The 18,433-nt window shown below is 43.1% G+C and overlaps 1 protein-coding gene across 1 annotated transcript in view; it reads left to right on the forward strand.

The window, feature by feature from the left end:
* Nucleotides 1–18,433, forward strand: part of LOC144146068 (caspase-3-like) — a 36,971-nt gene that overhangs the window by 3,586 nt on the left and 14,952 nt on the right. The window contains exons 2-4 of the mRNA XM_077677993.1: nt 3,368–3,605; nt 4,874–4,950; nt 12,811–12,984. Coding sequence (XP_077534119.1) covers nt 3,368–3,605; nt 4,874–4,950; nt 12,811–12,984 — 489 coding nt within the window. The remainder of the gene's footprint in view (nt 1–3,367; nt 3,606–4,873; nt 4,951–12,810; nt 12,985–18,433) is intronic.

Genomic DNA, 18,433 nt, shown 5'->3' on the forward strand with positions numbered 1-18,433 from the left:
CAAACACTCTAGCCAATCAGTGGTCTACCTTACTCCCCTTCCTCCTTGATTCTTCCTCTCTCCCAACCAGCCAGCCAATCACTGGTGAGGGTTGAGGTTTTCTTTTTTAATAATGTGAACACATTAATTGGTCCATTGAGTGGGAGAGCCGGCATCTAGCAGTGAAACAGCTCCTAAAGTGGCTTACAATGCAGAGGGACTAGAAAATAAATTGTCAAAGCAAAAATGAAATAAATTTGGGCTTGTGTAAGATTCGAACCCAGGCCTCTGGAATGGGAGTCAAGAACACATTTAACCACATTAGTTTGACTCCACGAAAATGGTTTACTAAAAATGCGAGTGCTTATAAGCTGTGGAGTTCGACTTAAAAAGTGATGCAGCTCAACATGAAATAAGCTTGGCTTATCCTGGCCTGCCGATGGGATAAACGTTAAGGTAACCGCACGTTAAACCTGCATATATGCATAACAGACCCAAGCAGGTGGCTTGGCCAGTGAAAGTGGCTGCTGTCATCACCACACAATGCGCCAACACGCTGCTGAGAAATTCTAAAAAGTAGCCCGCACCAACTCATTTGTAACACGGCAGAACACATCAAGTAGAAAAACTCTAAAACGCGACCAGCACCTCAAAACACCGGGGAACATTCAATGGCATTCAGGTGGACAATAATGCTTTCACGTTCGCAGATTATGCAAAGTGCCTGCATGTCTGCAAAGTGTTTTTATTATTTTTTAAAGCATTATTTCAGGTCCTCGAATCATATATTGTTCAATGTTCACTTTGATCAGAATTTCAGCTTTCAGAAAATTTCCAACTATTTGGCACTAACGAACAGCGATGGTTAGGCTGCACCTACAGACACGCGCTCTGTGAAAAATGCCGTGTGTCAGTTACAGTGACAGCGTTGTGCATTAAAACCTAATTTGGAGGTACGGAATAGAAGACCTGCTGGAGATTACTGCTCGCTGCATACTACGCATATTCAGTTTGAATGCCCCCCTCCCCCAAAATACCGGTAAAAGACTGCTGAAGTTATTTTGACAAATTCGGTTTTTAACCAAAAAAGGTCTGGTTTTTCAACCAACGGGAACAACGGGCAGAGGAGGGAGCGAAGTATGCATGCACTATGCACATGCGTGTGCTGTGCTGAGAAACTTGGTACTATTTGTCTTTTGGCAATTGTTTGATTAATGGCTAACATTAGAAATTGTAGTACGTTGCCTTCTAAGCCTGCCTGTGCCAAGTGTGAATGTTGAGAGGTCATTCTCCAAACTTGGTATGATAAACAGAAAAGAGGGGGACGTATTAATAGAGAAAATCTGAGTGAATACATGTGAGTGTATTATAATCTTCAGATTAATAATCATGACTTGATTGGAACTGAAATTTATGGTTGCCATGTGGACTTCGTATCTCACCCACTTGTATTCATGGGTGCATGTGTTCTGCATTCATGTTCCATTTTGATGAACAGATACGCCACTTTTTTACGCCTGTCAGTTCACGATATTTCACGTGAAGGCTAAAACCACAATACATTCTGACCGAAAGAAATCAAACGTGGGTTTAGCCTTACGTATATTCCCCGATGAAACCTGGAAATACGTATTTTAAATAAAAACTGGAAAAAAGGTACGGCAAATTAAAAAAATAGCTCGAAACACTGAACATTAGTCACTTATTCAAAAAACTCCAAATGGAGTTTTGAGGATTGCTTTGTATTTGTCAGGGTTTGGTGGCTGTTGCATCTATTGCATGAAAATCGATGTCGAGTTGAATACTCGTTGCAGTGTTCATGACCTCAGCTGGTTATGTTCTTTTAGAACGGTTAGAATCATTACTTTCGAAATAATTTTTAAAAATATTATTTATCTCGTATTCGCTTAAAAAGGAAAAAAAAAAATCACTATTTGCACATTCTGGTTTTTTGGGGCCTCACTGGCTTCATTAATAAATGCTGGAGCAAGTAGCCTAGAAAGGTGGTTTCGTGTTTATAAAGAAAGGGGGTGAATGCACTTCATTACTCTGAACTCAGCGTAAGAAGCATTAAGCACTTTGTGCTCCAAAACTTTTTACTGATAACCTTCTATGGACCAAACAGCACGTGAGGGTCCTTTTGAATGACGATGGTCCAGTGCTGTCACACGTGAACCCAGCCACTACATAGATTGTCAGGCCAGCCCACTTGCAATTCCGTCCAACAACCCCTACACATTGGCGCAGCATTTATTGCTTTTGCTTTGCTTCCGGTAACCGTTAGCTGTTTGCTTCGGTATCGTCCATTCCAAGCGTGCGAGCTGGCATTCTATGAGTAATCGATTCTTGTTAATACAAACGTGTTTTCGAGTGATCGAAATGTATTTCTGCACTTGAGCATGTTCCATACGATAAATCAACTTTCCAACAACATGACTTACTTGCACAAATAACGCTTGGCAACCGGGCTCCTGCAATAAGTGCATCTGTTCAAACATGGAAATTCCACTATGATGCTGCGATGATAACATAGTTATCTTCACATCTGTATGATAACGGTTTTATGTACCGATGGTGCCGATTATGACATGCTTATCAAATGCACGGGTGGCAGAGCGTAGAGCCAATGGCATATCTAGGTTCTGCGATGTCCGCTGGGAGGATGAGTTTTTTTTTTAGTCACAGCTGTCAAGCTGAGCCGTAAAGCGTAGTTCCGGCAAGGCCGATTTGTATCGGTCACGAAGCTTGGGTGAAAAACGGGCCCAAACCGATTGTCGGCAGCACAGAGTCTGTCCTACCATTTGCACATGCGTACACATCCACCCACGCAAGAAGCATAAAAAATAAAACTCGGCTAGCCAATTAACTGGGTCGAAAGATAAAGTAAGGATATTTGGAAGCAAAGAAGAGATTGGGGAATTGCTCAAGATAGGGGTGGATGGCAGCTAGTCTGTGGGGCAGGCCTTCAGCTCGCAGTGGGCAGAAATAGGCTAGTGATTATGATGATGACTTCGATAAAGGAAAAGAATAAAATGGGCGCTAAAGAGGCGAAGACCATGTAGACACAAAGTAGACACTTGGCGCCTGCATGTGTTCTTTGTGTCTACTTCGTCTTCGTCTCTTTAGCGCCCATTTTATTCTTTCCAATTAAGCACGGACCAACTAGCTGAACCAAGTTTTGTCAAGTCGATAAATGAATATTTTCAGTATCAGAGTATAATACCCCTAAATTTTGGTGGTGTAAGCCAGCCACCTTCCAATACACTGCGAATTGCAAAACCAAGGCTTCTGCTTTCTTTCCGGGTGTTTTAATGCAGACCTCTTGCTCCTCTTAGAGTAATAAAAGTAATGATAATAATAATAATAGTCATAATAATTTCTCTTCCAGGAACATGCAGAGTTGGATGAACGCAACCGACGCCTCCTGCAGCGGATTCCCAGGAGAGGCCCCCAAGCTTACAACCACTTCCTTGCGATTCTCCGGAATAAGGGAATGTTCGAGGCGGTCAGACTCCTCACGGGTGAACCCCTTCTCCATCAAGAACCAGCAGCACCAAGACCTCCCCAAGTCTGGGCGGCCGGCTGTGGCAGCGAACCTGTTGTTGCCAACTCTCTTCAGAGCAACGGTACGTGTTGGGCGAGGCTATCCACTCAATGTCAGTGAGAAGTTTGATTGCGTGTAACCACATGGGCTGACGCATCCGATGTACTGTGACGTGCTGCGTTGCAATTTTGTTGCTTCGACTCTCGTACTTGTAGCTTGTGTACCACGCTTAAGTATTGTTGTAGTACTACCACTGCTACTACTGTGGATTGTGTAGTTGGATGCATGTGTCCCATGATGTGGTGTAGCGACCTGCAAATAGATCGTCCTTGGTGCCACGCTTGTAGGTCCTGCGGTGTTGGCCTCTTCTAGCCTGATGCGGGCGCCTGTTTCACGACATTACTTCCGCAGGCACGCAATTTCTAAGAGCGAGGCAGAAATGATTTTATGAGAGGAAAGCGAAGAGCTTGTTGTTTTGAGGTACCATATTTTCGCGCATATTACCCGCACCAAAAATGTGGAAATTTCAGTGGCAAAGTAGGGGTGCGGATAACACGCAGGGTTTTTCCTTCAGTGCAGCTTCACGGCAATGCGTGTTGTGCCGTGTAGCTCCTATGCAGTAACACTGACTAAGCCTTCCATTGGAGCGATTGCGCAAAACATACCAGGACATACTCGAACTGAATTTTATTAGTGAATTGTGACTTTCGCCTTGCAGTCAGTGTCTTCTACTTGCTAAATATACACTTTTTTCGTCTACATAGTTGGTGATTTGTTGCTTGAGCAGTAGCTTTGGTGCAGCCTTTCCTGTATGAAATGTGCAGGCAATATGCGAGGATTTTTTTTTTTTTTCTACAGCAGGCTGAAAGTGGGGGTGCAGATTATATGCAGGGGCAGGTTATACGTGCGAAAATACAGTAAACCCTTTATTCATCTCCTCTTTTATGTAAGGAATGGCATGGGGAAGAAAAAAAAATGGGAGATGAAAGAGATGATGGTGTTAAAGACAATGTACGCACCTTGAACATGTCCAGTGTCAGTGCTGTAATACTGAATGTCCGAACTGAGCTGAATCGCACATTGGTGACTGTCACCTTCTAGAGTAACCGTCTGTTCCATCATGATCGACTCAACGGAACCCGAGATGTTCCACTCACGCTGCACACACATGGTTCAGTTATTGCTGTGGGCTTTACGCAGTGAGTGTACAAAGCCGGCTAAGTCTTTTTGGACCCATTTCACTACACCGTAATTGCAATGGAATGATTTTCCTAGAAAGTGGGTCCCATATGCAGTTCTAATTGCAGACGGAAACCGCTGCTATCTTCGCTAATTTCACTTTTTTTGCAGGTCACGGAACGGTGGGTGATGGTAGCGAGGCAGAGATGCGAGTCGTTCCAGCCACGGAGTTGATGCAGGGACCAGATGTGAGCCATTATTTTTTTTTTCGTGGGTCTTTAAGCTTTGAACGTTCTTGCTTGCGAGTTGCTAGCCTTCATACATGTTAAATATCTCTTGTACCGCGGGATTAGTTTTTTGCTTGCAGCAAGGCCACTGTCCTGCAGTGAATCTGGCCACGCTCCGATCATTCGTGGGCACAGTAAACATGGCTGGAGAGGGAACACTGGTCTTAAAACAGCTCCTTTTAATTTTGTGAGTAAGCTTTGTGAAACTTGTCAGTCTTGCTGCCTTTTTCCCCACTGACTTCAAATGTGCCATTATTTTTTCAGTTGGTCAATTACTTCCCGAGGTAATTAGAGATAATTGGCCATTTCTTGGTCAAACAATAGACAAAAAGTGTTGGTCATAAAACTGTAATCTTTATATTGTCACGGGACCGGTGGACAATGCCCCAGTATGAGCCCCAGTGAATGCAGTAATTGAACCGTTTTTTTGATGCGTCACTTGGAACTAGTTTTACAGCTCATTAAGCTTTGGTGGCACCAGTGGCAAGGAACCATTCTGAGTGCCCATTTCAAGCATTAAAGTTTAATGACTTGTAAAATTAGTTCCAAGGGATGCATAAAAAAAATGCTTCAATTATTGCATTCACCAGGGCTCATGGTATTGAAAAATATGAAGATTACAGTTTTATGACCAACACTCTTTTGTCTATTACTTGACCAAAAATGTCTGTTTATCTCCAGTTTTCTTGGGAACTACTTGACCAACTGAAAAAATAATGGCATATTTGAAATCAGTGGAAAAAAGGCAGCGAAACTGACAAGTTTCACAAAGTTTACTTGAAAATTCAGAGAAATTGTTTTAAGACCAGTGTGTCCCTCTTTAACTGTTTTGTACATTAGGGGTGCGCTTGTTTTTTCTGTCTGCGACGCTAATTGCCCACAAGCTTGTTGTACGTAGATAAGCAGATGTTTTGTAAAGTGGGAAAGGGGGGTTGTGATGCCAGTAAAAGAGAGTTTGTTTTGCACAACAGTCTTTGCTATTTCAGAAATCATAACGTTATGCGGCAATGTTTGCGTGGAATTCTCTGTATTTAAGCCACACTTAAACAAGCAACAGTTGTAGTATGCTTCTGGTTCACATACTCTACTTGATCAGTACATCGCCAACTCTTATCCCTACCGACAGATAAAAAAAAGGAACAAATGCCACTAAATTTTTTCAAAATTCAGAAAATTGCCACTAGGCCATAGTATAATACCCCTGTCACAGGGCAAATCTAATGTCATTCAAAGTGAATGACATTAGCTGTTAATGACATTCGGTTTGGCCGTGCAGGTCTACACGGTGAAACAAATGTCATTTGATTGGGATAGCGGTGACGATTAGCGAGCTCGCAAAATTGCAAAATTATATTTCAAGCGCATCTTGAATGTTTTCACACGTAATATTTTTTAAAAGCATAACAAAGGATTATTTAAAAAAAATTAAACTAAGAAAATTACTGGGTTAGGTGACATCAGTACACAACGCAAGGCGAGACAAGTCTGCAAAAAATCCGTATTAGGGTAGCGCGAGCACTGGGGACGTGATTTTCTTTTTTGTCAGAACTTGTTTGTCTTTCTTTATTTGAGCAACAACACGAAGAGGAAAATATAAGCTTGCTGACAGTTTTTAGAGACAGTATTCCTTGGTTTATTACTGAATTTTCTGGTCTAGTAACTTGCCACTGCTGTCGAGGCTACTCATTTGGCCTCTAACTAAGGTCCGGGACCTCAGTTAGCCGCTAAATGTCATTCACCTCAAATGTCATTTGGTATTCTCGTGTAGTGCCCAGCTAATGGCATTTAGAGCGAATGACATTTGCTCTAAATGTCGTTAGACCTGCCGTGTGACAGGGATGTAAGACTTGTGTAACATATGCAGCACATGTGGCTCAAACCATTGGTAAGTTCTAGTTTCTCCATGACATCATATTGCCTGCTCCTTCTCCTTCAATGCTATCCAATTCCATCCAAGCAAGTTATGCGCTAATCTACCCGCATGCAGCGTGTTTGACTGCCAAGAAAAATAAATTACTGTGGAGACATTTATCTCCGTTGGATTCATTGCTAATTAGGAGTTGCAGTTTGTAAATAAGTAGCATGAAGCTGCCGCATCCGGAAGCCATTTCAGCAGCTTCGTCAGGTTCAGCAAGCCCACCATGAAAGGAATTTTAAACTGCCCCATATTTATCAATTAGGATAAAACTCTGATGCTGCGAAGATTGACTGAGCTAATTTACTCAGAAGTTGGCAAAGTCGGTAACTAGCAGCGACCGTGTTTAGTTTGTGGAACTCGTATGGACAGTGCCCAGGTCAACATGATTCTTAAAAAATGGAAAAATCATGCACCCCTCCGTCTAACGACCACGATGGTTGAACTCAAAGCTTTGTTGTGATGGATGCTTTGGTTGGACATTCCCACAGTGAGAGTATGTGCTACTCTGGAGGTACGCACCGCTTTTCCAGAATACCCACAGCAATTGTCGGGCGTGCACTCCGTAGGCCTGACATTCGGGTGTATGGTGTGAATTGATACCTGCTGCTTGGCGCTGAGTGAGCAATTTTTTTTTTGAGTGGGTGCCGGTTTGAGGTGTTAAACCCCAAGATGTGACGTTAGGGCTAACGTCATAAACCTCAAAATGGGAAGTTAGGCCTAACGCCTTGTGGCTAGCTGGCTTACGGCATGCAGTGCAACACCATCCTCATCCTAGGTCGACCTGTGGATAACGGCTGTCGATGTTCACCTCACGTCATGACGTTAGGCCTATTTATGTCGCACGCCTGCGTCACCTTCTTCCCCTGCTGCGCATCAACCGTTAGTGAAGGGGGAGTAATGGAGCTGCTAGCTGCCAAGCTTCGCAGGGAAGCGTTTTAATTTTGCTACACCTTACCCACAATCATCATCCTCAAGAAAGTTGACTTTTCTGCAGGGCATATTTGCGTTACAGATGCCATCAGTGAGAACACTGAAGCTTCGCTTTAAAGAAAACAATTAATTCAATTCAATTAAATTCAGTTACAATCGAATCCACTCCTGTCCACTGGAGGATGAGCTGGTGCATATCGCACTTTGAAAGTGCTGCCGGTGACTAGCCTAAGAGCATTTCACATTAAAATGTCAATGTGTATTATTGAACTTCACGTGTGTTGCATTGAAGCAGAGCAGTTTCATATTAATGGAGTTGGGCAGTTGTTAAACAGTGGCCATCAGAAGCTGGTCTTTTGAAACATTTAACTCCTGCAAAGCCCACCTGTGGATATTTGTGACATTGCAGATGGCAGAATTCTTATACTGGCCTGGAAAGAGGGCATTTTTTAGTTTTATTGTATGTGTTGATTTTTTGTGTGCGAAGAGTAGTAGTAGTGAAAAGAAATGCATGAAAAGATTGATTGATTGTTTGATTAATTGATTTATTGATTGATTGAATGAATGAATGAATGAATGAAGGGTTTCGTGCCCGCGGGAAAATTGACCGATTTTTAGGATTCCAAGAAAACTTTTTTTTTTCTGCTAAAAAAGTTCGTCAGGCACTAATTACAGGAACACAAAATGCAGATAATTTAACGGCCTCTCGAATAACACCAGTTCTTTAAATGTTTTCATATATCATAGTTGCAAAAAAAAAATCAAAAACAAAATTTTTGTCAAGTTGTCGAAAAAAATGATAAAAAACGAGTTGTGTATAACAAACCACCGGTAGTAGATAAAAATTAGAAAATACAGTTTGTAGGGAAACATCTCAAAAACACGCCCTAGAAAAAATGGTGACTTGTGCGGACCAGTTTGTCAGATATAAAAAAAATGTTAGCACGCGCAGTGCTTGGGTCATGCGGTAAAGCCCAACCTCCATTTCAAAATGTGCAATTTCGGGTGGTTCCCTAGAAGAAATCTGGTGGTTTGACGTTATCAGAGGCACCAATTTGCCCCCACGTAGCGCAAGAACATATTGTCAATGACTGACTTTGCATTTACAGCCAGAACATTATTTGGAACACACGTGATGCGGAAAAACATGCATGAAGTTGAAAACAGAACTCCATGGTTGATGCTTGTTGACGTTCACGTTCAGTTATCTCCCAAAACATAAATTAGAGCTTTATTATCATCTTCTGACTCACAATTGTAGCCTTGCTTGCAGGAATGAGGTGCGATGCGCTATAATCATGCCCTGCAAACTTTGGCCGAGTAGCTGTTGCGCAATAAAGAAAATCAGAACAACGAGCCTCCTCCATTCTAGCGCCACCTAACATTTTTGAAATGAAACAGTACAAAAACTTATCAAAGACTCCGTCCAAATAGACAGTTCAACTAAGCAGCAACAGTAGACCCCCGGAGATACCCTCGTATGGAAACGAAACTGGAAGGCGAACACCTGGCAATGTGTAGGCCGGTTTGAAGTGCTGTCCTCGTCGGAACAGACATGTGGCGACTGAGTGTGATCTTTGGACTTGCATCTGAAGCAAGGTTACATTTACCTTGCCTGAAGTTCTTATCGCAAAAATCGGGTTAGGGTTCGGTGAAATCAGGAGCGGCATGCTTTGTTCAAGGATCAGTCGTGGACGCTCAAGGCGCCATGGCAGGTAGCCTTAAAGCTGGGTAACTGTGTAGTAGGGCTAAATATGAATTTCGCGATGCAGAAACGAAACCAAAACTGTTGTAAACTGTTCGCGAATGGTCTTGGGGTAAGTAGAACTACCACACAACTTAGAACAACGTACGCAAAAGCATTAAGACTGCCTAAAATCATAAAGTAGCTTCGCAAACAGGCACTGCTTGACATTTTCAGCCGATTTATGGGGTTATTCCTGTCAGAGTGCCAACCTGACGATTGAAAATTGTTTGCTGGTTCACCATTCATGCCCTGATAACGAAAAACAAGCGCTGATGCAGAGTAATTACGAGTGGCACGGATTCATCTTTGGTAGCAATGACGCGCGATGACCACGCCCCTTTTCGACATCCAGGTCACTCAAATGCATGTCAAAAACCACGTTTTTGTTGCAAAAATGAAAACAAAACTGATTTTGAAAGGCTATTTTCTAATCTAACTCCAAACGTTTTTACTTGTTCGAGCAACGCCTGGAACGCCATGAAAAGGCGCTCCGAAAGTATCGTTCAAATTGAACTATTTTGAATAGGCATGGTTGTGAAAGAGTTAATTGTGACCACCTGGAGATCTTTAACGTGCGCCGAATTCTTGAACACATGGGCGTTTTCGCTTTTCGCCTTCATGAGAAAAGAGGCTGCCGCAGCCGAGAATCGAACCCGCGTCCGTGGGACGAAATTAAGAAGCAATCATCATAATTAATTCAATAGTGTGCTCTAAGCCAACGGGATTGCATGCACTGCCTTGCTTCACAAATAGATGACCTGTTTGAAAACAATGGCAAAGTACTACTTAGAGAACTGTGAATGCCAGCGTCAGTATAATGTGTTCGTGGACAATTCTAGGTTGCTCTGGCATTGGTGTCACTTGGCTTGCTGATGCTCGTATGCATGCAAACGTCACCATACTATCTCAGGCTTACTTTACCTCCAGTCTAGTTAAGCACTCACATGTGTAAAGAGGCCATGAAAAACAAAATACAACTTCATTCAGTTTGAAACAACCAGCCTTTGGTAGCTCTCTCAGCTCCACTCCTGCTGCGAGAGACGTTTTTTCTTTCTGGAAAACAAAAAAAAAAACCACGAGAAAAATTACGAAGTTTTCAAATTTTGTGCTTCAGAGTGACTTGATAATATGGGCAGGAGCTATGTAATATGGGTCAGCGTTGAAAACACCGTTATCAAAGTGTAAACTGCACGTTAGCATTCAAGTTGATACACCAGCCAGATAGAACTAGCACATACTCCTTCAGCTCTGGCAGAAAGAATGGGACGGAGAATTAAACAACAAGCTTCACTTGGTACAACCTATAATCGGCCGATCAGCTGTCAGGGAAAAAAACAGGGCCTTTGAGGTCTGGCGATGCAGACTACGAATAAGACACACACATGGCACGCATTCCTACCTCCTGACTGGTGACCAGCCGCCAAACTGTGCCAGATGTGGCGAGGGTCTTTCGGCCCTCCATGTTTTGGTTGAGTGCTCGGCCATGGAACCAGAAAGGAGAGGCTATTTCCCGGAAATGTACCGTAAGAATATGCCACGGCACATTGCAATGTTTTTATCAGACTGTCCTGTGTTCGAGTTCAGCAGAGTTTTAGAATACCTTGATGATATCGGTTTTTTTAAAGCAGGTTTGTTTTAGAAAGTAGCATTCTCATCCACCTCATTACCTTGTTCATCTGTAGTGTACTGTTTACCATGGCCCTATGCACCGTTAGCTCATTCCATGCCTCATCACGCTCCTCACTCATCTTTTGGATCCGGCCCTTTACACCGAAGTAATTTTATGCACTATTTGCACTCATTTCATCAGCACATTTTTACCTCATCATAGCAATGGCGCTCTTGGCCTTAGATGCCCTTGCGCCAAAAAACCCCACCAAAGAAGAAGAAGATACAACTAGAGGCCCCACTACAACTGCCTGCTGTCATGTTTGTCGACGGTGGCTTAGGTCATCACCTGCCAATCACACAAACAAGAGTCTGTGAGGTCACAGAGAAATCAACAGAAAGTGGCTGCCTCACAGGTCTATCTTTATACACAGTGGAACCCTGTTAATACGTCTTTCACCGGACCGGGAAAACAAAACGTAACAACCAGGAAAACGCAGCAGTGAGGAAACCTTCGAAAATGAACGAAAACATCATAGCTTTGACTTGCAACCATGCACTTCTGCAAATTTGGCTTTCAGACCTCTTAAAAAACTCGAGAATATAGGGTTGCCACTTCTTGCGATCGCTGGAAAACACCACGCGTGGCAATGCAAGGTCCCTAGTGATGTCGACTCTGCTCCGTGCTAGCTGCTTGTCTGCTGTGTATAGTACATCAAGCTTTTCCTGAAGGGAAAGTGCCTGCCGTTTTTGTGGCGCCATCAAGGCACGACAAAGTTTGCGGTGGCAAGTTCAGCGGTGTTCTCAAAGCTTGAAGCGCACGATGAGAGGACGAGAGCGCGTGCTATTTTTGCGGTGGTGCTTTTATGGCAAACGCGCACTGCTGGCATTCCGAAGTGAAGCTTCTGTTGTAAGCGCAGCGATGATGGTGATAGCACAGAGTAACGTAGGGCCATCTAGTGGTGACGAATCGCACTTGCGGACGGATTCACGTGGTCCGTTCTGTAGCTAAGCCTGGCCAGTTCTCGTCAAATGTCAAAATGGTGGTCCGTGCATGTTGCCCGGGCAGCTTCGGAGTGTCAGATTGCGACGAATTATCTGGGAATGTACTCTGAGCTACGACGTAACAGTAAGGATTTGAATTCATGAGACTCTATGTGAGCTGTGCCGGAATGAGACAAAAACAACGCAGCAGCCGGGAAAAAAACGCTGCACTGAGAAACGTAAAAGCGGGGTTCTACTGTATCAGTTACTTCTTTGAAGTTTGTAATAAAATTGGTGTCTTCGTTATTTAGACAAAGCAGCATTTTTAATGAACCAAAGTTGTATTTTGCCTTCGTTTCCCCTTTAAGTGCAAATGTTGCCAGCTTGCATTACGAAAAGGTTATTTTAGAGAAACTTATAAGGGCCAAGAAAATGCAGTTGCACGCATGAAAGTTTTGATGCGCGTTCAGTACTTGGGGCGTTGGCTGTTGGAATTTGTCGGGACAGCCTTGTGTTGTTGCATGCTCTGCTCCGAGTAGGACATTGTGTTGTCGGTGCCTAAGCCTCGGAATCTTGCTGCCACGAGCCAGACAGGTTTTGTGCCGTGTTTCTTACCTCCTACTTTGCACTGCAGATCTACCCCATGGAGCAGAACCCCAGAGGCAGGTGCATCATCATCAACAACTACGAGTTCCACGCAGACCCTGAGGCCTACCGTGCAGGCTCTGAGATGGACGTGTGTCGCATGGCCGAACTGTTCAAGGCCTTTCTTTTCGAGTGCACCGTCCACCTTAACCTCACTGCAGAAGTGAGTTCCTGGCTTTGGCTTTCACTCGAGTCCCTTGCTGCACTTTTTTTTAATTGGCTAAGAAAGGAACAACTGGCATTTTGCAGGGACTCGGCTACGGCACAGCTCTTCTAGTAGCAATATCTGCAGGAGGATAATTTTCAGTGCTATAATATTGTTTCGTTGACCCCAGTGAATGTGCACACAGTATATAGTGAATTTAAATCGAATTGTAATCAAAATGCGTTTATATATACTTTAATCATGCTGCAAACGGGCGAGTTAGCAAAATTATGACAAATAAATGAACCAGTGTCATGGTCTGGTTCATGTCAGCTAGCGTCACTAAATAAGCTATGCTTAAGAAGTACTGCCACTTCGTGCTCCCAAAAGCGTCTGGGGGCCATTTTGTTTCTGGTGTGCAGTGTTGCCATCTCTCCCAATGAAACCGCCGTTGGTTGTGACGGGCAGAGTGTGACTGGCCGCTCTGTCTGTCTGTCTGTGTGTGTGTGTGTGTGTGTGTGTGTGTGAGAGAGATAGAGATAGAGAGAAAGAGAGAGACTTGAGCGCATGCTTTTAAAAGTAGTCTAAGGGTGGAATAGAATCGCAAGTTTCAGCCCAAATACGTGCGCTTGAGAGCACCAGCAGTGCCAATTTTGCAAGACTCGTGATTTTTCCTTCTCTAAAATGTTCTACCAGCTCAGTTATGCACATTCTTTTTGTAAATAAGGGTGCTATTGTATTCTTTAAGTTGGTCTAGGAGCAAAGCATGGCATCTTTTCATGTTTAGTTAACTCTCATTACCCTGGGAAATTGACCAATTTTAAGGGTCTAGTTAAACAGTCCTTTCTGCTAAACATATTGACTAGGCACATCTTGCACCAGCACAAAATGCAGATGATTTAACGCCCCTTCGAACAGCAGATTTTAAAATGTTTTTATAAATTATGCCCACGAAAACAATTATTAAAATCAAAATTTTTGTCTGAACGTCAAAATCAAGAAACTTTAGAATATACATTTTGTAGGTAAACATCAGAAAAAAACCATTCTAGAAAAAAAAATTGAGTTAAGCTGAACAATTTGTTAGAAATAACAAAAATGTTAGTATGCGTGGTGCCCGTGCAATGCAGTGAAGCCCAACCTTTACTTGGGCCTTGAAGTGAACCAGAGAACAGTCGGACGTTTGGCCTCAGGCGCGCAAGGAAAAACAACTAATGAAGCAGTTCAGGGAGATATGGGCTGGGCATCGTTTGAAGTTAGAGAACCACAGAGTAAAGTATGCTTTGAGATGAGGTTGAGAGCAATGGATCAACGAAGGTGGGCAGCTAAGGTTTTTAGGTACCTATACTTGAAAAGCGTGGACACACCCGCCACGGTGGCTCAGTGGCTAAGGCGTTGCGCTGCTGAGCACAAGGTCGCGGGTTCGATTCCCGGCCGCAGCGGCCGCTTTTCTGATGGAGGCGAAAAGCAAAAACGCCCGTGTGTACAAGATTTCGGTGCACGTTAAAGATCTCCAGGTGGTCAAAATTATTCCGGAGCCCTCCACTACGGCGCGCCTCATCGCCTGCGTTGCATCGGCGCGTTAAACCCTACAATCACCATCATCAAAGTGTGGACACGCAGTGGTTAAGAAAGACTAGAAGGCTAACGATGAATGACAGAAAGAACAGTGGAGAATCCAAAAGAGCCAAGGTAACCAAAAAAGTGGCAAGGCAGATTGAAATGAATAAATGGAGGGAAAAAATGGAAGCTAAAACGTCGCTAGAGATGTACAGGGCTGAGAAATTGAACATCAGAAAGGAAAATTTCTACGATAATTCCCAGGGCAGTGCTTTGGTTTTTGAGTCTAGAGCAGGTTGCCTGCGAACTAAGCGTTTTGTCGGGAAGTATTCACAACATGATAGGGTATGCGTGGTCTGCTGAAAAAGATTTGGCCCATCTCCCCGCGAGGGGGACTCGAGTTAATGCGTCGCATAGGGGGTGGGTGCATTGCGTTAACGTTTAGTGTTTGGGGAGTTGGTGGTAGTGAATGCGTTGTATCAGCAGCTTCTTGACGTAGTTTGAATGAGTCAAGGATATAAGGCGCGTTCGTAGCATCCCATTCTGTGTCGGCTTTGTGGCGCAGTGGGTAGAGCACCATGTACATTGCGTTCCGCCCGCAGGGTCGAGGGATCGAAACCAGGCACCGGATAGTATTTTTTTTATATAGTGTCGGGGGAGGGGTGCGGACTACGACTATGGACATCAACGCGGGTGACATCGCGAGTTACTGAAATGCTCTGCATTTAAAAAAAAGAGAAACTATGCGGCACATAGTGTTAGAATGTGAGGGTATCCATCCAAATCTACATGAATGGAATATTGGGCTTCCAGAAGACCTAGAATTTAAAAAGAGGAAGTTAATTTCAAGGCTGTTGAGGGGACGAAAAGAAGATTAGAATGCTGGTGGACGAAAAGCAGAGAGGGGAATATTGCCTAGGATGGTTACCATCTGTAACAGGAAAAAAAAGTATTTTGTGCCTAATAAGCTTTTTGTGCCTGCCCTAAGCAGCGCTAGTATTAAACCAAGAGTGTAAAACGTGGGTATATTAGTCCTTTTTGGTAAGATGACATGTCATCACCCCGCTTCAAAGGGGAAACCAATAGCAATCATCATCATCATGCACAATTTTGGTGGTTCTCTAGAAAGAATCTGGCGGTTTGACATTATAAGAGGCACCAATTTGCCCTTCATGATGTAAAAATGCCTTGTCAATGACTGACTTTGCATTTGCGGCCCGCTTAAGATTCGGGACAAGCATGCGATGCAACAAAAAACACTTGGAGCTGAAAACGAAACTTGGGGGTGGATGCTTCTTGATGTTTCACTGTCAGTTATCACCACTTATCTGTAAGAACTTTCATCACTTGCAGTCTATTTTCGTATCCTGACTCACTGTTGTAGTTCTGCTTGCAGGAATGAGGTGCGATGCACTAGAACAGAACTGTGGGCAGCAGGTTGTCCCCGAGTAGCTTTCGCACGACAAAATAAAAATTCAGCACTACAAGCCTCCTGCATTGCAGTGCGACCTAACATTCGAAAACAAACAGTTCCAAACTTGTTGGAGAGACTGTGCGAATAGGCAGTTCTACTAAGTATACACTAGACCTCCGAAAATACCCTCGTACAGAAGCGAAGGTGGTTGGCGAACAGCTGGCTGTGCACAAGGCCGATTTGAAGCTCTTTCCTTGTCTGAACTGATATCTGACGACTTGGTGTTATCTTTTAATTTTCAACTGGAGCTGTTATCACAGAAGTCGGGTGTGGGTGGAGTGGAATCATAAGAGGTGGGCCTTTTTTCGAGGAACAGTGGTAGATATCGAAGGCGCCATGGCATACCGGCTTGAAGTTGGGTAACTGCGTAGTTCCGCCAAACAGGAATTTCACAATGCAAAAATGAAACCGAAAGTGCTGTAAAAGGGCCAAAAATGCTGAGTGCACTTGTTGGACTTGCAGGGGACCTTCAGAAATAAGCTTTGGCAGATTAAAGCTGCCCATTCTCTGAACCAAGGCTCGCTAGCGAATAGCTCATGTAATTTTCAGGTAATTATCGCCTCTCAGTGCTATTGGATTAGAAAGCTGAAAGCGTGATTGGACATTTGGCTTGCTGGGAGTCCTTTGATCTAGAAAATTTGATGGTAATGTGGTGAATCACGTGTATTACAAGAAGATTTATTCAAAGTCTCAGACTGGTGTGCGCAATGGCAGATGAACTTAGACATGGCTAAATGCTACCATGTAACATTTACTAATAAGAAAAACCTCGGCAATGTAGCTGTCTTTTGAACAATAATGTATTACGAAGTGTACAAGAAATGAAATATCTAGGTGTAACACTGAACTCCAAATTAATTTGGATGGACCATATCAACACAACAGCTTCTCGGCTCTTGTACTTTTTTCAGAGAAATTTCAAACATTCCCCTAAGTCACTAAAAGAAACACTATTTCACCAACATTAGGCCTATTTGGGAATACACGTGCACAGTACGGGACCCGTATATGGAAGTGTTGAAAGAACAGTTGGAAAAGGTACAGAAGCATGCAGCTAGATTTGTGACAGGTAACTTCAGCTTTGACATAAGAAGCTCTGTCTCATCCGAGATAACTTACGGTGGCAAACATTATGCTCGTGAAGAAAAATATGTAGACTCAAGCTTCTCTAAAACATTAAGATAGGATTAACTGGAATTAACAAAAATACTTACCTAAGAACACCGAATTACGTGTCGGCCTGAAGAGACAATTTAGAAAAAATTAAACCGTACCAATGCTGCATCAATGTATTTAAAGGAGCCATGAAGACAAAATACAAGTTGGGTTTATTAGAAAGACTGCTTAGTCCTGATAACAGTGATACCAATATTATCGCAATCTTCGAACAAACAACGGAGATATTAAAGAAAACGTGTGAAGCAGTCGCGACCCCCTAGCCAATTTCCCGCAACTTTTCTATGACCTCACAAAACCTTGTTTGTGCGATTGGCGGCCACCTAACTGACCTGTCGCGACGACACATGACTGGACGTCTGTAATGGGGCCTCTAGTTCCATTTGACCGCATCACTTGAATGCTAACGTGCAGTTAACACACTGAAAATTATATTTTATTGTTGGCCCATATGACGTCATTCTTGCTCATAACACGTCACTGTGGCGCAAAATTTGAAAGTTCTTAAATACTTCTTGCTATTTTTTTCTTTAAAAAACATCTTTTGTGGCTCTAATAGAGCTGAGTTAGATACTGAATCCTAGTTCTTTCAAATTAAACAAAGTTGTATTTTCTCTTCATGGCTCCTTTAAGTATTCCTTCTTTCCCAATACTATAAACGATTGGAATGTGCTCCAAAATGAAATTGTGCACTCACCGAATATTTTGACTGCTATTAAAGTGTTTCCTGAGCACTAGCGTTTGATTTTGTTGCTGTTGACCATATAATGTTGCTATGTTTTGAATTATGTTCTGTTGCTATGTTCTACTGTGTTTTGAATACCGAGACAAACCTGTATTCCCTTTCTCTAGCTTGCATTTGTATGATTACTTGTTGTTTTTGTCATTACTAATTAACCCCTCTACAAAAATGCCCATTGGGCGCTGTAGGTTTTTGGAATAAATAAAATAAAAATAAATAACAATGAGCAACATTCTTTTTGCCAAGTGCAGCAGCCACGCCCCCTTTCACAACACGCACACTTCAACTCGCAAAAAACACCAGCAAAAATCTTAATGTTGCTCGAGCGGGCAAATTTTATCTGACTCTAAAAGTTCAGCGCCTAGACTAACCACTTGGAATGCGTTAGGTGCATGAGAAATGACTACAGCACATGGAAATTGGCGACATAAAGTCTAGAACACCTAAACACCTAGTTGATCCCGTGTGATCCCGAGATCACACGGGATCAACTTGAATAGTCATGGTAACGAGAG

Source organism: Haemaphysalis longicornis, unplaced genomic scaffold, assembly GCF_048455015.1.
Source record: "Haemaphysalis longicornis isolate Haplotype H1 unplaced genomic scaffold, Haemaphysalis longicornis Haplotype H1 scaffold_7, whole genome shotgun sequence".
In the NCBI taxonomy this organism is placed as follows: domain Eukaryota; kingdom Metazoa; phylum Arthropoda; class Arachnida; order Ixodida; family Ixodidae; genus Haemaphysalis; species Haemaphysalis longicornis.